General features: G+C 33.1%; 3 protein-coding genes across 20 annotated transcripts; 1 reads left to right on the forward strand and 2 right to left on the reverse strand.

The window, feature by feature from the left end:
* On the reverse strand, positions 2,165 to 8,859 carry LOC107625597. Of its 10 annotated transcripts, none has more exons than XR_002358658.1 (9): positions 8,024 to 8,858; positions 6,793 to 7,872; positions 6,670 to 6,699; positions 5,452 to 5,666; positions 4,468 to 4,585; positions 3,896 to 3,984; positions 3,647 to 3,775; positions 2,853 to 2,916; positions 2,165 to 2,573 (listed from the first exon to the last, which is right to left on the reverse strand). XR_002358658.1 is itself a non-coding variant. In XM_021117751.1 (3 exons), the coding sequence occupies exons 1-2, from the start codon at positions 8,717 to 8,719 to the stop codon at positions 6,838 to 6,840; spliced, it is 1,731 nt and encodes a 576-aa protein (XP_020973410.1). In that variant the 5' UTR covers positions 8,720 to 8,858; the 3' UTR covers positions 5,952 to 6,699; positions 6,793 to 6,837. The 10 variants fall into 10 exon arrangements, 1 of the variants encoding a protein (XP_020973410.1); XR_002358655.1 differs by having other exon boundaries at positions 4,468 to 4,582; positions 5,539 to 5,680; XR_002358653.1 differs by having other exon boundaries at positions 5,539 to 5,680.
* On the reverse strand, positions 14,993 to 21,710 carry LOC107625531. 9 transcript variants are annotated; one of them, XM_016328234.2, is made up of 9 exons: positions 20,835 to 21,710; positions 19,599 to 20,683; positions 19,478 to 19,507; positions 18,259 to 18,473; positions 17,269 to 17,386; positions 16,698 to 16,786; positions 16,451 to 16,577; positions 15,644 to 15,707; positions 14,993 to 15,364 (listed from the first exon to the last, which is right to left on the reverse strand). In XM_016328234.2, the coding sequence occupies exons 1-3, from the start codon at positions 21,693 to 21,695 to the stop codon at positions 19,480 to 19,482; spliced, it is 1,974 nt and encodes a 657-aa protein (XP_016183720.2). In that variant the 5' UTR covers positions 21,696 to 21,710; the 3' UTR covers positions 14,993 to 15,364; positions 15,644 to 15,707; positions 16,451 to 16,577; positions 16,698 to 16,786; positions 17,269 to 17,386; positions 18,259 to 18,473; positions 19,478 to 19,479. The 9 variants fall into 9 exon arrangements, with proteins under 9 accessions (XP_016183720.2, XP_016183689.2, XP_016183734.2 ...); XM_016328203.2 differs by adding an exon at positions 18,563 to 18,708 and having other exon boundaries at positions 15,644 to 16,577; XM_016328248.2 differs by having other exon boundaries at positions 15,644 to 16,577; positions 17,269 to 17,383; positions 18,346 to 18,473.
* LOC107646860 lies at positions 24,178 to 24,870 on the forward strand. The gene has a single exon (XM_016351007.1). It carries the CDS (start codon positions 24,178 to 24,180, stop codon positions 24,868 to 24,870), a length of 693 nt encoding a protein of 230 aa, XP_016206493.1.

Here is a 24,870-nt window from a genome sequence, read left to right on the forward strand (position 1 = left end):
CGACGACAAACCAACAACAAAAAATAAATATGACCTATCAAAAATTAAGTTATTGAGTGATCTAATGACATAGTAAGTAAAAAAAAATTAATTATTAACATCAAATTATAACAATTAATTAATGTCATTAAAATTAGACAAACTCATTATTTAAATTTGTATCATTACAGGAGACTTTTCTAAAATCGATAAAGAAAATTTGTAACATTAAAAAAATACTATCACTAAATTATAATTATGACCAAGAGTCCAAAATTTGTTATATTATTTTATTAAAAACTTTTATTTTGTTTATTTTAGTCTGTATGTTAAAAGATTTAATTGAATAATATTAAATTAGATTTGTTAAAGTTGAATGTGTTCAAATTAAGTTTAATTTCATACGATTTAATTATATTGTATAGAATTTTATTATAATTGTGATTTTTTTATTTTTTAAAATTTATCTACAGAAATGGAAGTTATGGGACGAGAACAAGAAGCATTTTTTTAGGATGGCGAAATTCTCCGAGACGCGGAGATCCCTGCGGGGACTGCTCCGAATGGAGATCCGATTGTGGGAAATTTTTTCTGCGGGGATGGAGATGGGGAACAAAATTCTCCTGAAGCAAGCGCGGGACCCGAGCAGGGATCCTCGCCCCGTCCCCGCTATTCCCCGAAATTTATGAATTCCTTTAATTATCCTTAATAGTTTATTTCTCATATATGTTTTTTAGTCATTTCTCACACACATATATATAGAAACCCAAAGGTTGTCCATACTCCATCCAACCTCTCTGCAGCCACCCCCTCGTCACCCTTCTCACCGCATCGTCACACCCCACCGTGCCATCACCCTTAGCGCGTCGTAATTCCTATTTGCAGCATTCTTTTTCATAACTCTGCCGTCGTGTCCATTCTCCTCTCTGTTACCGCGTCTCCCACCTCGTCCACTGCTTTTTCCTTTGGCTCGTCGTTGCGTCCCCCCATTGCGTTATTTCGAAAGAAATCACCATCATGTCATTTAAATTTTTTGTATAAAATCTTACAATTTTTGTATAAGATAAATACTTGTAGCTCTATTCATATGAAAATTAATAATTAATTAGAACTATTATGTAGATGGAGAATGAGGTCCCCGCAGAAAATGAAACCCCATGGAGAATGGGGATGGGGAACAATATTTCCCACGGCAGGAAATGGGACGGGAATGAGGAGCAAATCTAAGGGTAGGAATGGGGAGCAGGGAGGCATCCCCGCTCCCGCCCTGCCCCGCCCCATTGACATCCCTACATTTTCCTAATCAGAAACAGATGCTGGGAAAAGATCTCCATCCCTATAAATATCCATTATCATCCCTAGTAGCAAGTAAGAGTGGCAGTGGATCGAGTAGAGGCAAATTTTTCCCCTACTTGACCCCCTCTTTTTTAACACTTCTTTAAATTTCCCCTACTTGACCCCCTCTTTTTTAACACTTCTTTAACACGTATAAAACCCCACCCCAATAACTATTCGAATCTAACAAACAAGATTAATTTTTAAAATTTATACAACTATGATCACGTCTGAACATAAACTAAAAAAACACAAAAAACCACTACTACATAATTGACTTTTACTAACGTTTAAAAAATATTATCAAATTATATTAAAATATTACCTATGTATATTAGTAACATTTTAATAAATGTTAAATATACTTTATGTTACTAAAGAGTTTTACTAACATTCTTCTAAATATTTAATAACATTTAGTAAAAATGTTACAAAAGATATTCTATAGTAATATTATTAAAAATATTACAATAGACCATTCATGATAACACTTAGAGAAATGTTACAATAGATATTTTTTATAACACTTAAAAAATTATTACCATAGAAAAATTTTTAAAACATTTAGAAAAATATTACCATAGATATTTTCTGTAACATTTAGCAAAATATTACAATAGATATTTTTTGTAATATTTAAAAAATGTTACAATAGATATTTTATATAACACTTAAAAAATATCATAATAAGTCTTTCTAATAACACTTTAAAAAAATATTACAATAAATATTACAATAGATCTTTAGTAATATTTAAATGCACAAAATATCAAATTAAAATTTTTTTCTTCAATTACATATTCTACGCCCACTTTACAAATTAAAGTCAAGATATTTAAACATTAAAATTGGTCTAATAAATCTTCCTATTTCTTTAATATACTTACATGATTAAATACAAAATATACTAGAGTATCCAAAATGATACTTTACTCATCAGTCATATAAACGTATCAATTCCAAACGCACTTAAGAAAAGAAATAAACTAATATAAAACAGCACACAAAACTCTCAATATTTTAATGCTATTGTGGATGATTCGATTAAAAGACTCGAATTAAAGCAAAAGACACTAATCTTAATAGCAAAATTACACCTGACTTATCATGTTCTTTATCTCGTCCATGTGATCAGAAACACGAGGCTCTTGAGAAGGTTTCTCACACTGAAGATCAGTCATATCAACATTATATTCATGGCAAAAACGGTTGCTTAAGTCCAACGGATTGTCACCAATCTCATTTGCTCTCTTAATTATCTGCAGCAATTCTGATATTAGCAGTCACAAATAGTCATTAAAGAATAACATAAGAGACTCATGTAAAATAATATTGCTTCAAGGTCTATATTTTGTAGGACAAATGGACTCGTGACATTTCTAAAAGATAGATATATGTATGTCTCAATGGCACATAGCTAACTTTTTAAAATCACATAAAACAAATTATAATTGACAGAAGCAGAAGCATGCAGTTATATTTTGGATTACAAAGAAAACTTTTCAATATTAATACTAACGAAGGGTGAAAGGGGTTACCTTGTCATCAACTTCAGTGAAATTCCGCACATATGTTACCTCATAGCCCAAATGCAGAAGGTACCTGCAGGTTTTCATGCTAAGTATGCTACCTCTATCTAATGCAAGTAATTAAAGGAAGGCAAGAATAGAAAGAGTGGTTAAAATACTCTGAATCATATATCTGAATTTAATCTTAATAACAATAGCAGGACTACACCACCATCAAGGACAGAAGCAAAATACTGACTTTATGCTTTACTTAAGACAATAATACGATAAATTAATAACCTGAAATTCATAGAATTGACCCGTGTTCTCACCTTCAACCAGGTCACTGCTAACTACTAACTAGTTCCATCAAATAAAACAAATAGCATTTTTTATTATGATACTCTCAAATTGATAATGTCATTTTAATTTAGAAAATAACTTTTTTTCAAAATAAAAATCACATTTATAACAAAAACTTTATCAAATTTAAGTTATATTATTAAAAGTGGAATGATAATATCTTCTCACGATACCAGCAAGAATGAAGATAAATGATCCAGTTGAAAGTAGCATTCGTCCTTCAAGATGGGAATAAAGAAAGTATTATCAAGGAAGGGAGCAAAGAAGAGGGGGATGACAGATGGAGCAGCATGGGGCACATGATCTGGGCTATATGGAAGACGAAAAATGCAGCAATATTTCACAATCTAAAACCAGATCCTCTAAGCACTATAATCCAAGCTAGAGTACAAGAAACAGAATACAAGAAAGACAGGGATACCACAGAGCAAATAGAATCAAAGCCAGTAGAGGAACCATACCAGTAAAGTGGAGGCCACTGCCCAAAGAATGCCTCAAGATCAACACAGATGCAGCGTTCTCAGAGCACAGCAAAACAGGGATGATGGTTGCAGTAATCAGGGATGACAGTGGTTCAGTAAAAGGTGGAACTGCAAGAAAAATCAGGGCAAGCTCAGCTCTCATGGCAGAAGCAATGGCAGTGAGAGAAGCGGTAATTATGGCAAAAAATCTAGATATGGGAAAAGTGCTCATTGAAACAGACTGCTTACTGCTAATTGAGGCTGTTAAGGCTAGAGGAGAGCTGTGGAAAATTGACCCCATACTGCAAGACATTAGAGCTATAGCTGCAGATTCCCCACTAAGGAGAGAAACAAATAAAACAAATCGTCCTTGTTAGTTGCTACTCTGTGTGTGTGTTGTCTATCTAGTATTTTATCTCAAGATACATATAATAAAGTGTAAACAACATTAAAAAGTTAGTTCTACCACATTTTTTTTTTTAAATATAACGGTTTACTGTCAACTAGTCTCAACCATTTCAAAAGCAAATTAAGATAGAATAAAAAAGGGGCAAGATCAAGAGAGAATAAAGAGCAAAAATGCAAGAGGATATAGCTAGAGGCTCTTATCCTTGTAGTAAATAAGAGCTTCCAGTTTCAGTTCCTCCTCATTTTTCTTTAATTATTTTGAATTTACACAATTAGCAGACTCTCAATTAGAAAACCATAATACCCTTGTTTTGAACCAAATGAATTATAGCAACCACTTAATTTGATAAATAAAATAAAATGAGCACCACTTAATACTATTTAAAAATTAAGAAATTATCCAAAGAAGATACCTATGCTCTAAGCCTAGTAGTGTAGCATCTCCCAACAGCAGTTGCTTTGTTTTTTGCAATTTGCACCTAATCAATGAAGGCTTCTTTTGCTTTCACGATTTGCTATGGCTGTATGCTGCTGCGGCACAAGAAAACAATGAAAAAGAAAGGGTATCAAAGGACGTTATCGTGCATCATACGCTGACATGTATTGCCATTTTAACTAATTTAAAAGTCTTAGTGATAACAATGATTATCTGGAATCACCAGAATTGATTTATTTTCCTAGTATCCTATTTTTAAGAAGTTGCTTTACAATTCAACTCTGAATCTAATATTTTTATGCAGAGAAGAAAAAAGAAGGAATGACGAGATGTTAGTGATCAAAGCACACCTCAATATCTTAGTTCAAGCAGTCCAAGTCCTACTTTAACATCTTCAATCATAGGATAATTCAAATGCCAAAACATATATAATACTAATAATGAATGAAAATAGAACTAGATATGTGAAAATACATGAATTCGGTATGAAAAAAGAACCAAATACATAAAAGCAATCGAGAAGACAAAATGTGCTAACACTTCATAATATCCTCATTAAGTCTCAATTAAAACAATACATATATGATATGATTCAGACCTTATATCAAACATGTATTGTGCAGCTACATCTAACCAACCTATGCTGCACCAAATCGAAATTTATAGAGCAAAACATAGCAAATAACATTTAATTAATTAAAATAGGACTGTGAGATAAGAATGCTAAACATTATATACATATTAAACTCTTGCTTAACCTTGAAATTGAGTTAACAATGACAAGAAGGAAACTTACGTTCAACATACCCCAGCAAGCAAATTGATTTATTTTAAGTTCTAAATTTTGACATAGCTGAAAGAGAACATGTTTCTAACAACTTCAAGAAAAGTGTCTTTGGTTTATCCAAATCAATGAGCAAATATTCATAATAAGAATTTAGCTCGCACATTTTATTATTACCATTGGCATATGAGAAGGAGACAGAGCAAGATTGAGAGATTCAGAGCACTGAGAGTGAAGGTGAGAGTGAGAACACGGGATGCTTACGGAGATCTTCCGGTGTGGAGAATTGGTGGCGACCAGAGGGCTTGCTCTTGAATTTCCCCTTTTCATCACAATTCCGATTCAATCACTCACGCACACTACGATCAGATTAGAATAATGCAACTCTTCTTCTGCACGTAATTTTCTGGAACAAAATTAAAAAGAAATCGGAACAAGCATGAAACGAAATGAAATAATCAGAATTGAGAAAAATCAAACCCTAGAATTAGATTGAGATTGAAAAAGGTTTCAAGGAGAACAAATCACGATCCAGAGGAAGAGGGAGAGGAAGAGATTGTGATGGAGAATGGTTTCTTGATTCTTGATTTCAAAGGAAACAATCATTGTGAGCACCGATTGAAAGCACTGAGCTAGAAAACATGCAATGGTTCGTGAGGTTTTTGGGAGAGTATGAATCCTATTGTGTTTAGGAATAGGAATAGGTAACAGTTCTTTAAATTTTTTAAGAAAATTAACTATATTTACTAACATTTTATTGTAAATGTTATCAAAAATATATTTTATCTACAATGCTAACATTTTAACAAATGTTAAGAGACAAATGTTACTAAATATATAAAATGTAGTAGTGAACGTACAATGTCAAACAACATAAAAAAGAGGGAAAAAAAAAACCAATGTCTAGTCACTAAACAAATTTAACACAATTAATCTTGGTCATTTCTAACTCCCCATCATCATTAATAGTTTGGAGGTCAAGATTGAAACCCAAAAATCAAGAGTACAATAGCAATTAACAAATTAATTTGCATTCCTTCCTTCTTCAGGAGCATGAGTGCCACCAACAAGAAGCACCCTCAAACATAATGGAATATTGGAACCAAGTGCAAAAATATACAGATCAGTAAAACCATTAAGCGAAGATGAGCAGATCTATCATTAAATTTAAGCACATTTTCAATAAAATTGGATAGCATTAATTTTGTTGAATATACATTTATTTGTTGCTAGATTCTGACAATTTTATGGTGAGTATATACATTAGTTAAAATTTTAAAAAATAATAGCCATTCAAGGTGTAATTTTTCTTTCAGGATTTGCGAGTTTTCAATTTTAGGATACTGTGCAAATATTCTTGTTTAATTTCAACGTCTTAAACAAAGAATTTCTTACAATTATTGGTCTTCATCTCCAACAGCAAACCTGTCCAGTGTCCACAGAGCTAAAGCAGTAAATATCAAAGCTCAATGAATAAGGTCAAGAAGTTTAAAGAGAGAAAAAGAGGGGCATACTCACATATAAAGATTTACATATTCACCAACGTTAAGATTACCCTTGGATTCAATCTTGGCAGAAAAAGTTTTTGAGTTGGAGCTTGACTCTGGCATAAGAAACAACCCCAGAACCAGAGTAAGTAAATGGCTCTCCCTCGAAAACATTTCCAGGTTCCATGAACATATAAATCAAACTTTCATCGCTAGTGTTGTGGCAACAAAAAATATCCCTTACTTGTGCGGTCTTGTCCAAACCATGCACCTCCACCGTTGCCACAACATTCATCTTAGATAAATCATAAATATGCCACATTGGAGCGAAGTCAACAATCAGAAGATAATGACTGCATCCCAAACGAACAAGTTTCCTTGGACAAGATCCACGAACTGGAGGAAAATTCCAATCAAGGTATTCCCAATTGTTAGCCTTGACGTCATATGACACGAGCCCTTGATGTTTCCCACGAGAAGCATACAATACAATGTGGGTCTTCTTGTAAGGCTTGGTGCTGTCCTCCCACAGAAAGTAAGAGTCAGGGTCCGTGCAATATGAGAGGAGAGCACTTTCGGGCACTTCCCTTGTTTCCCATAGACCTGATTTTAGGCTATAAATATCAACCCAGCCATTTGCACTTCCACCACCCCCAAAGATGTACAATTTGCCATCATAGGGGACTACTAAGGGTCTTAATCGGCGGCAGAACATGCTTCCACAAAACTTCCAACTCCAATTAGAACCCTCATACTTGAGGCACCACATCCTTGAGGGGTAATGATCATCCAAATTCAAACACAATTCTGGATCAATAAAAGACAGGTTACCACCAGCAAAGAAGAAGCTGTGACCGACAGAACAAAATCCTTGACAATATGGTAATGGATAATCGACCAATAGACCATCTCTAAGAGGCCATTTGGCAGTTACATGACCTCCATCTTCAAGATCAACAGTGCCATTCTTAATAAAGTTGGCCTCAGTTATAGTTAACATCCTGCGCGTGACGGTTGATTTCCCAACATGATTGCTTTCAAGATCTAAATTTTCCACCAACAGGTATAAGCGCTGCGTCATGGATAGCTTTGGATCAGAAGAACGAACATCCTGGAATTAGGGAAACAATCATAGAATCAAATCACAATAAGTTTACAGCAATTAACTATTAAATAGAAAGCTTTGCAGTGTGTTGATGATAAATTGAAACGTCATACTTATCCAGTTAAGTTTATAAGGATAAGAGGATGCAGAAACCGACCTCAGGATCATATTCCCCGCACATGGTATCAGCAGCACCTCCCGAAACAGCACCTTGCAAAACCCCAACAACACTTCCCCACCAGCGGTCAAAATCCGCGTTCAATTCAACAGTGTCCCCTAAATCCCTAATATGATTGGCAGCCTTAGCCATCAAATTCGTGTCATCTTCAGAAGCCCCTTTGCCGGCGACAAACGCACTGAAACTGTAAGCATTCACAACTAAGGATCCAAACTTACAGCCCTTCGCGTAATTGATGATCCAACGGGCGAACAGCTTTGCTCCGAGAGGACGGTTGTCAGTGAAGATGAAATTTTGTCCGAGAAATTGGTTCCAAACTTCCGAAGTTGAAGCAACGAGGACGACAAGGTTCTCCTTGGGTAGGGCTTCGGGCACGTAATCCCTGGCATCTACAAGCTCCATAACGACGCCGAACGTCTCGAACAAATCGCAGAGGCACGAAGCTAGGGCTTTTGAGGTTCCGATTTGGGAAACAAATAGAATCTTGCCAGTTGAATTGCTTTTAGGTTGTTCATGATGGAGTCTTATGAGGTTCTTTTCGTGGGAGTAGAGGCGCATGAGGCGAGACTTGCAGATTAATAACAAGGTTGTGGCAGTGGCCGAGACGACGGTCACGGTGGACAAGAGCGCAGAAGTATCTGCTTCTAACGACGACAACAACGAAAGTATTGCCATATTTCTTTTCTGCTTCAGAGGGTTTCCACTTTCCACCCCCCCCTCCTCTTTTTTTCCCCAGTTGCTGAAGAGAGTCGGTGTGTGTTCGTTGATGGCAAAACAGAGGCGGTGGAATGAGAGAAAAGAATAAGTATGACACCAGACCCCCTCCTCTTCATTATAACATTTTTAGATAATGAAAATAAAAGTGAATGAAAGCAAAATGAAAAGAAAGATTATTAAAAGTTATAATGAATAATTGAAAAAAAATAGAACAAGTATAAAATGCCACATTTAGTAATGTTGTGATAGTATCTAAACAGAATAATTTTGATTATTTTAATTTAAATATAGTTGTAAATGAAGTTAAGAAAAATGTTATAGTAAATTACAATTTGATATTAAAAATAAAGTTGAATACAAATATGAAAATAATAAGTAATTAAATATAAATATAATTGATGATATTTTGATGTAGAAGTAGTAGTAATTTTGCCAGAAATTTAGGTTTTAATTAAATATAAGTATAATTGTATTTTAGTTTTATGTATGTATATATAATATGGTGTATTTAAGGGGTTTTAATTAAATATAAGTATAATTGTATTTTAGTTTTATGTATGTATATATAATGTGGTGTATTTAAGTGAATTTGTATATAAAAAGAGAGGAATTATTTATTTAATTTTGTATTTCTTTAGTGTGCAGTCTTGCTAAAACTATAGGAGAACAAATTTGTTTAAATAAATTTCATAATGTTGGAATCAAATTAAGAAAAAATCAAATAGAAGATGCGTAATTAGTTAGAACGTTTTTTTAGGAGTTCATGATTTTTTTTTTAAAGTTGGATTTTGTGGCTAGTTAGAAATTTATTTCCATTGTAGTTATTTCTATTATTTTAGTAATTTAATTAGATTTGTGGATATTGTGCTTATTTTTTCATGTGGACTAGAAAAGACAAAATGTCTAATAACTAATAAGAGACAAGTTGGAGGTATGTCCGTGCATTATATAAACCTAATTTGTAAAGAACATTTCTTTTTCTCCTAAAAGAACGGGCATGTCGAACAAGTTATTGAGAATAGAGAAAAAGGGATACCACCCGAACAAAGTTTTTTATTCATCCATATAGAACGATCTACCAACAAAAATAATAAAGCACATGTAATAATGACCCGCTATTATTTTTTATTATGGGATTTATAATTAAAATTAATCTACAACATTAAACTACTTTTATTTTTAATAATAATAATAATTTATAGCAATACATAAAGAAAATAGAAAAATTTGGTCTCCAATTTTCGCTTCCTCATCTTAACCCTATTAGTAAAGAGCAACTGAAATATCTTTTTATTTTGAAAAAAAAAGCCAAAAAAATAAATTATTAATTAACTTTTTTTATTCCGGTTACTTTTTTATTCCACGTATAACTTCCAATCACTTCGTCTTCTTTATTATCCCATTTTTTTAGGTATTTGTCTATTTTTTATTAATTTTTTTATCTCTTTGTATCTTTTTTTATTTATTAAATTAATTATATATTACTTTTATTTTTGAGAATTAAAAAATAAACCAAAATGATAAATTCAAAGGTTTTCTATTTTTTTTTATATAGTGTTTTACTTTAAGTAATTATTTTTTATGGATAATATTTAAATGACAAATAAAATAGTAAAAAGATTTATAGGGTGAGATTGAAAACCAGAACATACATCTACACTTTGAACTATGTCCGGCCTAGAAGATGTTAGATACATTAATGATCCAATCATATCTTTATACTGGATTTCATCAACATATTTTCCATTTTTACCCTTGTCAAGTTTTGTATTTGAATGTATAGGTGTACTCATTGGTTTGGAGTTTTCTAAACTAAATTTCTTTATTAACTCTTTGGCATATTTACCTTGGTGAACAAAGATGCCACTAGGAGTTTGCTTGACTTGAAATCTAAGAAAAAATGTTAGTTCTCCCATCAAACTCATTTCAAACTCGTTATTAGTCATTAGATTTCCAAACTCTTTGCACAATGATTCATTAGCTGATCCAAACACAATATCATCCATATACACTTGGACAAGGAAGAAATCATCATTAGATTATTTGATAAATAAAGTAGTATCGATAGTACCCCTTAAAAAATCATTTCGCAGCAAGAAGGCACTAAACCTTTTATACGCTCTTGGAGCTTGCCTAAGGCCATAAGAAGACTTTGATAGTTTAAAAACATAATTAAAAAAATCTTTGTTTTTAAAATCTGAGAGTTGAGCTACAAATACTTCTCTAACAATAGTTTATAAAATAATAATTTTTTAATATCTTATTTAATTTAAATTTATAAATTTTATACATTCTAAAAATTAAATAATTTAAAAAATATTTTTACCTTTAAATTTTTTGTTCTTAATATTTAAATTATTCTATTAAATTTATAATTTTAATTCTAAGACGAAAGAATTCCATAGCCAATACCACGAGATAGATAAAATGGATCCGAGTATTGCTCCAACAATCACCTGCTTCACTGTATGAAGCTTTTGCGACACCCGTAGATATGACTGCTTACATAGCATACAAAATGGCCGTAAGCAATTTATTTACGCTTACATCAGCATATTGTAAACTTCAAATAGTGATAATATTTTTTTAAACTCACTTACAATTAATTTTATGTGGAGTTGATAGTTGAGAGTCGTTAAATAATTTGACAGATTTTATTAAATTGTCATTTAAATGATTCTCAACTATCAATTTCACATAAAATTAACTGCACCTAAATTTTTATATTTAACGAGATATATAGAGAGATATCAGAAATAAAATTAATTATATTTAATGATGACAAAAATTGGTTGGATTATGAATTAATAATCCAAATTAAATTGTTAGTTTAGTTCGATGTGAGTTTTACTTTTAGTATTGGGCATATCCAAAATCAACAAGTGAACATCCCAAAATAAAGTCGAGCTAGAATAATCTCACAAGGCCAAAGCATAAGACATAGTGCTGAAATTAGAAAGAAAAAAAAGCTGCAAATTTGGGGGCCAAACTTCAAAATAAGGAAAAATGACAACATTAATTTGTACTAATGATTGGATAATAATGAAGGATAAAGGGCAGCATCATGATATGCAGTAAGCACAGCCTACAAATATTTAGATTTGGAGGTGCAGAAATTATCATTTATATTGTTTGCATTTTTTAAAAATTGAAGACAAGAAAAGGGAGCATTCCTTATATATATGAATAATTAAACTTAAATCTTGTGTTATTATTTTGTTTTTGTTATTCAAAAGAACTATTATTGATAATATTTTAGGAGTAAATAAGTTTAAACAAATAAAAAATAAATTTTTTTTATTTTTTTTTGTAAAAACAGTCAAATAGAATCTTAAAATAGTTTTTTTTGTAATTATGCGGATATACCCAATATCCGATCCGATCCGATCCGCATATTTTGGTCATTATTATGATTATTTCCTTCTCTGAATTCACGCTCTCTTATTTTCTGAATTGGTTCACAATTTTTGTTTCTTCGCAAACAAGGAATGAAGCCTCCACCAGGCAAGACAGATCTTGAGGCAGAGGAACTAGCACGAAACGACATAGTTTTCAAGTATCTCAGTTTTGCCAATTTCATCCCCAGAAATTCAGAAGATGAGCTGAAGCAAATGGAGGTTGTTGCTACTGTCATTGTAATGTTATATATACTACTATATCTATATACCAAAAATTGTTATCAAATTTTGATAGTTTAGAAGTTTTTAACTAAGTCTTTCACTATATTATACCATTTTATCTTTTTCTTTATTTATTAAAAACAATAATCAAACACTTATTTTAGAAGATAAATTTTTATTCCTTTTTTCTCAAGATGGTTTAGTATAGGGATTTCATCACAATTTTTAAACTATTAAAACTTAATTATTGAATAGCCTTTGTAGAGATTTAACTAGAAATACTTGAGTAAAATAATTTTTTATTATATAAAAACATAATTATATATTTTTAAAATGCAAGAATCTAATTAAATATTGAGTAAATTTATAAGAGGTCTAAAATTGTTAAACAAACCAAGGTTATTAAAGTACAGAACATGCTATTTGTAGCATAAGACAAAGTAACCTCTTCCACATTTCTACGACTTTCCATCCAAAAGTCCAAAACTAGTGGAAAGGGAATATTTCCTCTGGAAACTGATAGAGATCCTTCTGCAGGTGGTTGGCTAACAAGTATAAACAAGGTTATTAATTGAATATATACTTTTGATATAACAAGTTTATTGTATATTTCATTACTCCATATATATATAATAAACATTAGCCAATAATCGGTCCAGACTAATTCAGTTCAAGATAAAATTCATTTAATGGTGAATCAATTAAAATAAAAAAAAATTATTAGATAATCGATTAATCAATCAAATCGATACGAATTTTAACGATTAATTGATTTAAAATAATAAATTATAAAAAGTCAACTTTAAAAAAATTATATATATTATTGTTATATCTGGTTCAATTTTAATGAAATTTCGATTAAATTTTTAAATTATTAAATTTTTAATTCTACTGTTGACCGGAATCGTGTAAGGTACTTAGGTTTAATTATTTTCATTAAAAAGATATCAGAAACATAGCTGGTCATTATGTCTTCCCTTTTGTCTCATTCCCTGTTGACTATAAGTAGTTATTTCTTTTAAGAATAAGACAAGACAACCTTTGAATTATTCGACTATAACCAGCATAGTGGCAATCATGTGATAATTGGATCTTTATATATCTTTGTGTGTGGTCGTCGGTGCGATCCATTAGAAAGAGTGGCATGCTCGTTTTTGAATATTCTTTAATTATAATATACAATATACAAGAAATTTCAATAAACCCTTACTTCCATTTACCAATGAAAAGACATTACAAGATAAAATATTTCATGGATGATTTCTACTAGAAGAATCAAGGGATTGATCTATGAATTCCGTTCACTATTGCCAAGTTGGAGTTGCCTTTAGAAAGATTGAGGTTGAGAGACAAAAATAAAAAGATATAAATTGTGTTAGGTTAAATTAAATTTTTATATTATATTTAGTGTAAAGTATATAATATTAAAAATAACTTATCAAAAACTAACTTGTTGAGTGATCTAATAACATAGTAAGTAAAAAAAAAAATCAGTTATTAACATCAAATTATAACAATTAATTAATGTCATTAAAATTGGACAAACTCATTATTTAAATTTGTATTATTACAGGAGACTTTTCTAAAATCAATAAAAAAATTTTGTAACATTAGAAAAATACTATCACCGAATTATAATCATCGACCACAATTATATTGTATAGAATTTTATCATAATTGTGATTTTTTTATTTTTTAAAATTTATCTACAGAAATGAGAGTTATGGAACGAGAACAAGAAGCATTTTCCTGATCAGGAACGGATGCCGGAAAAAGATCTCCACCCCTATAAATATCCATTGTCATCCCTAGTAACAAGTAGGAGTAGCAGTGAACCGAGTAGAGGCAGGTTTTTCCCCTACTTAACCCGCCCTTCCTTAACACGTATAAAACCCCACCCCAATAACTATTCGAATCTAGCAAACAAGATTAATTTTTAAAATTTATACAACTATGACCACGTCTGAACATAAACTAAAAACACAAGAAACCGCTACTACATAATTGACTTTTACTAATATTTAAAAAATATTACTAAATTATATTAAAATATTACCTATGTATATTAGTAATATTTTAACAAATGTTATATATACTCTATTTTACTAAAAAATTTTACTAACATTCTTCTAAAGATTTAAATAGATCTAATAACATTTAGTAAAAATGTTACAATAGACCATTCATAATAACACTTAGAAAAATATTACAATAGATATTTTTTATAACACTTAAAAAAATATTACCATAGATAATTTTTGTAACATTTAGAAAAATATTACCATAAATATTTTCTGTAACACTTAGCAAAATGTTACAATAGATATTTTTTTGTAATATTTAAAAAATATTACGATAAATATTTTATATAACACTTAAAAAATATCACAATAAGTCTTTCTAATAACACTTTAAAAAAATATTACAATAGATATTCTATAACAATACTCTAATAAATGTCACAAAAAAATTTCTTTGCTAACAAAAAATATTACAATAGATCTTTAGTAATATTTAAATGCACAAAATATCAAATTAAAATTTTTTCCTTCAATTACATATTCTACGCCTACTTTACAAATTAAAGTCAAGATATTTAGACATTAAAATTGATCTAATAAATCAATTTTCCTATTTCTTCAATATGCTTACATGAATAAATCCAAAATATACTAGAGGATCCAAAATGATGCTTTACTCATGAAATAAACTAATATAAAACAGCACACAAAAAGCAAAATATTTTAATGCTATTGTGGATGATTCGATTAAAAGACTCGAATTAAAGCAAAAGACACCAATCTTAATAGCAAAATTACACCTGACTTATCATGTTCTTTATCTCGTCCATGTGATCAGAAACACGAGGCTCTTGAGAAGGTTTCTCACACTGAAGATCAGTCATATCAACATTATATTCATGGCAAAAACGGTTGCTTACGTCCAACGGATTGTCACCAATCTCATTTGCTCTCTTAATTATCTGCAGCAATTCTGATATTAGCAGTCACAAATAGTCATTAAAGAATAACATAAGAGACTCATTTAAAATAATATTGCTTCAAGGTCTATATTTTGTAGGACAAATGGACTGGTGAAATTTCTAAATGATAGATATATGTATGTCTCAATGGCACATAGCTAACTTTTTAAAATCACATAAAACAAATTATAATTGACAGAAACAGAAGCATGCAGTTATATTTTGGATTACAGCGAAAACTTCTCAATATTAATACTAACGAAGGGTGAAAGGGGTTACCTTGTCATCAACTTCAGTGAAATTCCGCACATATGTTACCTCATAGCCCAAATGCACAAGGTACCTGCAGGTTTTCATGCCAAGTATGCTACCTCTGTATCTAATGCAAGTAATTAAAGGAAGGCAAGAATAGAAAGAGTAGTTAAAATACTCTAAATCTTATATCTGAATTTAATCTTAATAACAATAGCAGGACTACACCACCATCAAGGACAGAAGCAAAATACTGACTTTATGCTTTACTTAAGACAATAATACGATAAATTAATAACCTGAAATCCATAGAAGACCCGTGTTGTCACCTTCAACCAGGCCACTGCTAACTACTAACTAGTTCCATCAAATAAAACAAATAGCATTTTTTATTATGATACTCTCAAATTGATAATGTCATTTTTATTTAGAAAATACCTTTTTTTTAAAATAAAAATCACATTTATAACAAAAACTTTATCAAATTTAAGTTATATTATTAAAAGTGGAATGATAATATCTTCTCACGATACCAGCAAGAATGAAGATAAATGATCCAGTTGAAAGTAGCATTCGTCCTTCAAGATGGGAATAGCTAATGCAAGCAGAAAGTATTATCAAGGAAGGGAGCAAAGAAGAGGGGGATGACAGATGGAGCAGCATGGGGCACATGATCTGGGCTATATGGAAGACGAAAAATGCAGCAATATTTCACAATCTAAAACCAGATCCTCTAAGCACTATATAATCCAAGCTAGAGTACAAGAAACAGAATACAAGAAAGCCAGGGATACCACAGAGCAAATAGAATCAAAGCCAGTAGAGGAACCATACCAGTAAAGTGGAGGCCACTGCCCAAAGAATAACTCAAGATCAACACAGATGCAGCGTTCTCAGAGCACAGCAAAACGGGTGATGGTTGCAGTAATCAGGGATGACAGTGGTTCAGTAAAAGGTGGAACTGCAAGAAAAATCAGGGCAAGCTCAGCTCTCATGGCAGAAGCAATGGCAGTGAGAGAAGCAGTAATTATGGCAAAAAATCTAGATATGGGAAAAGTGCTCATTGAAACAGACTGCTTACTGCTAATTGAGGCTGTTAAGGCTAGAGGAGAGCTGTGGGAAATTGACCCCATACTGCAAGACATTAGAGCTATAGCTGCAGATTCCCCACTAAGGAGAGAAACAAATAAAACAAAACGTCCTTGTTAGTTGCTACTGTGTGTGTGTGTTGTCTATCTAGTATTTTATCTCAAGATACATATAATAAAGTGTAAACAACATTAAAAAGTTAGTTCTACCACATTTTTTTTTTAAAATATAACGGTTTACTGTAAACTAGTCTCAACCATTTCAAAAGCAAATTAAGATAGAATAAAAAAGGGGCAAGATCAAGAGAGAATAAAGAGCAAAAATGCAAGAGGATATAGCTAGAGGCTCTTATCCTTGTAATAAATAAGAGCTTCCAGTTTCAGTTCCTCCTCATTTTTCTTTAATTATTTTGAATTTACACAATTAGCAGACTCTCAATTAGAAAACCATAATACCCTTGTTTTGAACCAAATGAATTATAACAACCACTTAATTTGATAAATAAAATAAAATGAGCACCACTTAATACTATTTAAAATTAAGAAATTATCCAAAGAATATACATATGCTCTAAGCCTAGTAGTGTAGCATCTCCCAACAGCAGTTGCTTTGTTTTTTGCAATTTGCACCTAATCAATGAAGGCTTCTTTTGCTTTCACGATTTGCTATGGCTGTATGCTGCTGCGGCACAAGAAAACAATGAAAAAGAAAGGGTATCAAAGGACGTGATTGTGCATCATATGCTGACATGTATTGCCATTTAACTAATTTAAGAGTCCTAGTGATAACAATGATTATCTGGAATCACCAGAATTGATTTATTTTCCTAGTATCCTATTTTTAAGAAGTTGATTTACAATTCAACTCTGAATCTAATATTTTTATGCAGAGAAGAAAAAAGAAGGAATGACAAGAGATGTTAGTGATCAAAGCACACCTCAATATCTTAGTTCAAGCAGTCCAAGTCCTACTTTAACATCTTCAATCATAGGATAATTCAAATGCCAAAACATATATAATACTAATAATGAATGAAAATAGAACTAGATATGTGAAAATACATGAATTCGGTATGAAAAAAGAACCAAATACATAAAAGTAATCGAAAAGACAAAATGTGCTAACACTTCATAATATCCTCATAAGTCTCAATGAAAACAATACATATATGATATGATTCAGACCTTATATCAAACATGTATTGTGCAGCTACATCTAACCAACCTATGCTGCACCAAATCGAAATGTATAGAGCAAAACATAGCAAATAACATTTAATTAATTAAAATAGGACTGTGAGATAAGAATGCTAAACATTATATACATATTAAACTCTTGCTTAACCTTGAAATTGAGTTAACAATGACAAGAAGGAAACTTACGTTCGACATACCCCAGCAATCAAATTGATTTATTTTAAGTTCTAAATTTTGACATAGCTGAAAGAGAACATGTTTCTAACTTCAAGAAAAGTGTCTTTGGTTTATCCAAATCAATGAGCAAATATTTATAAAATTCATAATAAGAATTTAGCTCACACATTTTATTATTACCATTGGCATATGAGAAGGAGACAGAGCAAGATTGAGAGATTCAGAGCACTGAGAGTGAAAGTGAGAGTGAGAACACGCGATGCTTACGGAGATCTTCCGGCGTGGAGAATTGGTGGCGACCAGAGGGCTTGCTCTTGAATTTCCCCTTTTCATCACAATTCCGATTTAATCACTCACGCACACTACGATCAGATTAGAATAATGCAACTCTTCTTCTGCACGTAATTTTTTGGAACAAAATTAAAAAGAAATCGGAACAAGCATGAAACGAAAATGAAATAATCAGAATTGAGAATAATCAAACCCTAGAATTAGATTGAGATTGAAAAAGGTTTCAAGGAGAACAATCACGATCCAGAGAAAGAGGGAGAGGAAGAGATTGTGATGGAGAATGGTTTTTTGATTCTTGATTTCAAAGGAAACAATCATTGTGAGCACCGATTGAAAGCACTGAGCAAGAAAACATGCAATGGTTCGTGAGAGGTTTTTGGAAGAGTATGAATCCTATTGTGTTTAGGAATAGGAATAGGTAACAGTTCTTTAAACTTTTTAAGAAAATTAACTATATTTACTAACATTTTATTGTAAATGTTATCAAAAATATATTTTATCTACAATGCTAACATTTTAACAAATGTTAAGAGACAAATGTTACTAAATATATAAAATGTAGTAGTGAACGTACAATGTCAAACAACATAAAAAAGAGGGGAGAAAAAAAACCAATGTCTAGTCACTAAACAAATTTAACACAATTAATCTTGGTCGCTTTCTAACGCATCATCATTAATAGTTTGGAGGTCAAGATTGAAACCCGAAAATCAAGAGTACAATAGCAATTAACAAATTAATTTGCATTCCTTCCTTCTTCAGGAGTATGAGTGCCACCAACAAGAAGCACCCTCAAACATAATGGAATATTGGAACCAAGTGCAAAAATATACAAATCAGTAAAACCATTAAGCAAAGATGAGCAGACCTATCATTAAATTTAAGCACATTTTCAATAAAATTGGATAGCATTAATTTTGTTGAATATACATTTATTTGTTGCTAGATTCTGACAATTTTATGGTGAGTATATTCATTAGTTAAAATTTTAAAAAATAATGACCATTCAAGGTGTAATTTTTCTTTCAGGATTTGGGAGTTTTCAATTTTAGGATACTGTGCAAATATTCTTCTTTAATTTCAACGTCTTAAACAAAGAATTTCTTACAATTATTGGTCTTCATCTCCAACAGCAAACCTGTCCAGTGTCCACAGAGATAAAGAAGTAAATATCAAAGCTCAATGAACACGGTCAAGAAGTTTAAAGAGAGAAAGAGGGGCATACTCACATATAAAGATTTACATAATCACCAAGGTTAAGATTACCCTTGGATTCAATCTTGGCAGAAAAAGTTTTGAGTTGGAGCTTGACTCTGGCATAAGAAACAACCCCAGAACCAGAGTTAGTAGATGGCTCTCCCTCGAAAACATTTCCAGGTTCCATGAACATATAAATCAAACTTTCATCGCTAGTGTTGTGGCAACAAAAAATATACGTTACTTCTGCGGTCTTGTCCAAACCATGCACCCCCACAGTTGCCACAACATTCATTTTAGATAAATCATAAATATGCCACATTGGAGCGAAGTCAACAATCAGAAGATAATGACTGCATCCCAAACGAACAAGTTTCCTTGGACAAGATTCAGGAACTGGCGGAAAATTCCAATCAAGGTATTCCCAATTGTTAGCCTTGACGTCATATGACATGAGCCCTTGATGTTTATCACCACAAGAATACAATACAATGTGGGTCTTCTTGTGAGGCTTGGTGCTGTCCTCCCACAGAAAGTAAGAGTCAGGGTTCATGCAATATGACAAGAGAGCACTTTCGGGCACTTCCCTTGTTTCCCATAGACCTGATTTTAGGCTGTAAATATCAACCCAGCAATTTGCACTTCCAGTACCCCCAAAGATGTACAATTTGCCATCATAGGGGACTACTAAGGGTCTATATCGGCGGCAGAACATGCTTCCACAAAACTTCCAACTCCAATTAGAACCCTCATACTTGAGGCACCACATCCTTGAGGGGTAATGATCATCCCAATTCAAACACAATTCTGGGTCAATAATATTCAGGTAACCACCACCACCAGCAAAGAAGAAGCTGTGACCGACAGAACAAACTCCTTGCATATATGGTAATGGACAATCGACCAATAGACCATCTCTAAGAGGCCATTTGGCAGTTACATGACCTCCATCTTCAAGATCAACAGTGCCATTCTTAATAAAGTTGGCCTCAGTTATAGTTAACATCCTGCGCGTGATGGCTGATTTCCCAACATGATCTCTTTCAAGATTTATATTTTCCACAAACAGGTATAAGCGCTGCGTCATGGATAGCTTTGGATCAGAAGAACCAACATCCTGGAATTAGGGAAACAATCATATTATCTACGACAGAATCAAATCACCATAAGTTTACAGCAATTAACTATTAAATAGAAAGCTTTGCAGTGTGTTGATGATAAATTGAAACGTCATACTTATCCAGTTAAGTTTATAAGGATAAGAGGACCTCAGGATCATATTCCCCGCACATGGCATCAGCAGCACCTCCCGAAACAGCACCTTGCAAAACCCCAACAACACTTCCCCACCAGCGGTCAAAATCCGCGTTCAATTCAACAGTGTCCCCTAAATCCCTAATATGATTGGCAGCCTTAGCCATCAAATTCGTGTCATCTCCAGAAGCCCCTTTGCCGGCGACAAACGCACTGAAACCGTAAGCATTCACAACTAACGATCCAAACTTATAGCCCTTCGCGTAATTGACGATCCGACCGGCGAACATCTGTGCTCCGAGAGAACGGTTGTCAGTGGAGATGAAATCTTGTCCGAGAAATTGGTTCCAAACTTCCGAAGTTGAAGCAACGAGGACGACAAGGTTCTCCTTGGGTAGGGCTTCGGGCACGTAATCCCTGGCATCTACGAGCTCCGTAACGACGCCGAACGACTCGAACAAATCGCAGAGGCACGAAGCTAGGGCTTTTGAGGTTCCGATTCGGGAAACAAATAGAATCTTGCCAGTTGGATTGCTTTTAGGTTTTTCATGATGGAGTCTTATGAGGTTCCTTTTGTGGGAGTAGAGGCGCATGAGGCGAGGCTTGCAGATTAATAACAAGGTTGTGGCAGTGGCCGAGACCACGGTCACGGTGGACAAGAGCAAGGGTACAGAAATATCTGCTTCTAACGACGACAACAACGAAAGTATTGCCATATTTCTTTTCTGCTTCAGAGGGTTTCCACCACCCCTCCTCTGTTTTTCCGCGTTGCTGAAGAGAGTCGGTGTGTGTTCGTTGATGGCAAAACCGAGGCGGTGGAGTGAGAAAAAAGAATAAGTATGACACCAGAGGGTTTCCCCACCCCTCCTCTTCATTATAACATTTTTAGATTAAACTACCATTTTTATTAAAAAATATTTAAAATATTGATAAATTTATTAAAAAAAACTAATTTTATAGTCATAAATAATAGATTTTCGTTGATAAGCAAAATGAAAAGAAAGATTATTAAAAGTTACAATGAATAAAAGAAAAAAAGAATAGAGCAAGTATGAAATATCACATTTAGTAATGTTGTGATAGTATCTAAATAGAATAATTTTGATTATTTTAATTTAAACATAGTTATAAATGAAGTTAAGAAAAATGATATAGTAAATTACAATTTGATATTAAAAATAAAGTTGAATGCAAATATGAAAATAATAATTAATTAAATATAAATATAATTGATGATATTTTGATGTAGAAGTAGTAGTAATTTTACCAGAAATTTGTGTTTTAATTAAATATAAGTATAATTATATTTTAGTTTTATGTATGTATATATAATGTGGTATATTTAAGTGAATTTGTATATAAAAATAGAGGAGTTATTTATTTAATTTTGTATTTCTTTAGTGTGCAGTCTTGCTAAAACTATAAGAGAACAAATAAATTTCATAATATTGGAATCAGATTAAGAAAAAATCGAATAGAAGACCATATGGAACGACCTACCAGCAAAAATAATAAAGCACATGTAATAATGATCCGCTATTATTTTTTATTATGGGATCCATAATTAAAATTAATCTACAACACTAAACTATTTTTATTTTCACACCATGTGCATCAATAGTACTAACATCATTGTCGCCTCTGTACTTCTTTTTCACGTTTCTCAATTTTTGTCTCTCGCTCGTCGATACATGAAACTATATCCATTTGACACAGCATTTCTATAGAGTAAATAGCCTCTCCGGCCCCTGTCCATTCTGAAAATTGACTACACGCCCCCTAACGTTTATAAATTATCAAATCGGCTCTTATCCATTTACTCCGTGATACCAATTAGCCTTTGAGTTGGTTTCTCCGTTCAAAGTCGACGGAAAATGCTGAGGTGTAACGTGCAGACCGTGACGTGGCGTTGGATCATCAAACGTGGATTGCTTTGTAGGCATGTGGACAAATAAGCCCCTGCAGACTCAGCAAAGCGACGTCGTTTTGCTTGGCATCATTTTGCTCGTTTGGGGTGAAATCCCATTCTCCCCCTTGTGCACACCCCAATCACCATACATCACCCTCGTTCTCTCCTCAAAATTACGAAAAAACCCTAAGAGACCGAAACGCCTCCCTCCAAACAGGCTGACAGAGACTTCCAACAGGGAGGTGTTGACGGTGCTGCAGACGGAGGAACTGACGGCGCTACTAAGGTTAGTGTCGCTATCTGATCTTGAAGCTTCGTTAGCTTGTGTTGCTCCATTTTTTTTTACTGAACTTGGTTATTGTTAATGATGATTTGGATTAGTGATCACCCCATGCATGTTCTAAAATGTTAAAATGAGGCGTGATGGAAGTTGTTAATTAATTTCTAATTATTGCACATTATTGTTCTAATAGATGTCATATGAAATAGTCCCTATTTTTCATCATGGGAGTTGGTTTGAACGGGATGAAGATGGTGCATTATTCAACCGCGACGGAAGTGTTGAGACATTTCTTACGTTAGACATAGATTATGTTAATTTCAAGGATTTGAAGAAAATGTTCAAGGGTTTAGGGTATACAAGTTACAAACAGATGTATTGGTATGATGGCAGTGCCCTTGATTTAGAGTCTGGGTTGCATGTTCTCAAAGGGGATAAGGAAATCAATGAAATGTGTGATAAAAAGATGGAGAATGTGGAGTCGGATTTGCTGGTTATTTACTTTGAGCATGATGTTAGTCAACCAGTATATGGGCCTGATGTTGTTGAGGTAGATTCACCTTCTTCCGATGACGGATATGAAATAACTGAAGTCGAACCCTAAAAATCCCCTCCAACTGGATTAGAATCTGATAGTAGTAGTAGTGATGAGGAAGTAAATGTACAGAGGAAGAGTGTGAGGAAGAAGCAGCCTAATGTGAGAATGAAAGAAGCAATGGATGCTGGACGAAAGGGTGCTAGGAAGAAGAGTTGTGTTAGACAATAGACACCTAAAAAGAAGAAGAATGTGCCACCTGGTAGTTTTGGTGATAAGGACATGTCTCCTAAGACTAAGAAGAAGAAGGCAAAGAGGTATGTTGGAAGAAAAAGAAAACATGTTCTATCCCAACAAGAAGCAGACAATGAGCCAAACAGTGGGCCTAGTGGAGATCAAGGTAATGGGCCAGGTGATGTTGACCCAAATGATGAGGCAAGGGATAAGCCCAATTCAGATCCAGTGGCTGAGGAATTGGACTCAGACCTGGAAAAGCCATATGAATATGAGTCTGAGGCATTTAACTCTCCAATTTCTGACTCAGATGAAGAGCATAAGGCAAGATATCCTGATTTCAATGAGGATACAGAGTATGGTGAAGTTCAGTTTTAGGTTGGACAACACTTTGAGACCATGGCAATGTTCAAGCAAGCACTTAAGGATTACTTTGTATATGAGGGAAAAGAGCTTATGTATTTGAAGAATGAGCCAAAGAGGATTAGAGCAAGGTGTGCTGAGGAAGGTTGTCCATGGCTGGTGTTTTGCTCTCATAATAGTCAGAGTCTAAGTTTTCAAATCAAGACATTCATTGGAGAGCATAACTGTGGTAGGAATTTGAGCAGCAACATGACTGATAGAGCTTGGGTGACAAGTAAGTTGGTAAAAAGGTTGGTAACTCAACCTCTAATGACTCTGAAAGAGGCACTAGAGCACATGAAGCAGGACTATAATGTCCATATAAACTATAGGATGATATATAGAGCCTTGAAAGCTGCTAGAGAGCAAGCAATTGGAAAGGAGCGAGAACAATATGGAAAGCTACATGACTACTTAAATGAAATTCACAGAAGCAATCCTGGATCCACTGGTATGGTTGATGTAATTCCTCAACCGGAGGGTCGTCCACTCTTCAATAGGTTGTACATTTCACTGGATGCTTGCAAGAAAGGCTTCAAGGTGCGCTGTCGTCCTCTGATTGGATTGGATGGATGCTTCTTAAAAGGGTACTTTGGTGGTCATCTGTTGTCAGCTGTGGGACAGGATGCCAATAATAGTTTCTTTGTTATAGCATTTGCTGTAGTTGAAGCTGAGAACACTGATTCCTAG

The sequence above is a fragment of the Arachis ipaensis genome, chromosome B01, assembly GCF_000816755.2.
Source record: "Arachis ipaensis cultivar K30076 chromosome B01, Araip1.1, whole genome shotgun sequence".
Classification (NCBI taxonomy): domain Eukaryota; kingdom Viridiplantae; phylum Streptophyta; class Magnoliopsida; order Fabales; family Fabaceae; genus Arachis; species Arachis ipaensis.

Excerpts from the sequence above, each read along its gene's own strand:
- LOC107625597 (XM_021117751.1), bottom strand. The coding sequence starts at position 8,719 with ATGGCAATACTTTCGTTGTTGTCGTCGTTAGAAGCAGATACTTCTGCG. Across the intron at positions 7,873-8,023 it reads GCGGGGAATATGATCCTGAG|GATGTTCGTTCTTCTGATCC; the intron begins GTCGGTTTCTGC and ends CCCTAATTCCAG.
- LOC107625531 (XM_016328248.2), bottom strand. The coding sequence starts at position 21,695 with ATGAAGAGGAGGGGTGGGGAAACCCTCTGGTGTCATACTTATTCTTTT. Across the intron at positions 20,684-20,834 it reads GCGGGGAATATGATCCTGAG|GATGTTGGTTCTTCTGATCC; the intron begins GTCCTCTTATCC and ends CCCTAATTCCAG. Across the intron at positions 19,508-19,598 it reads GATTATGTAAATCTTTATAT|GTTTGCTGTTGGAGATGAAG; the intron begins GTGAGTATGCCC and ends GACACTGGACAG.
- LOC107646860 (XM_016351007.1), top strand. The coding sequence starts at position 24,178 with ATGGCAATGTTCAAGCAAGCACTTAAGGATTACTTTGTATATGAGGGA.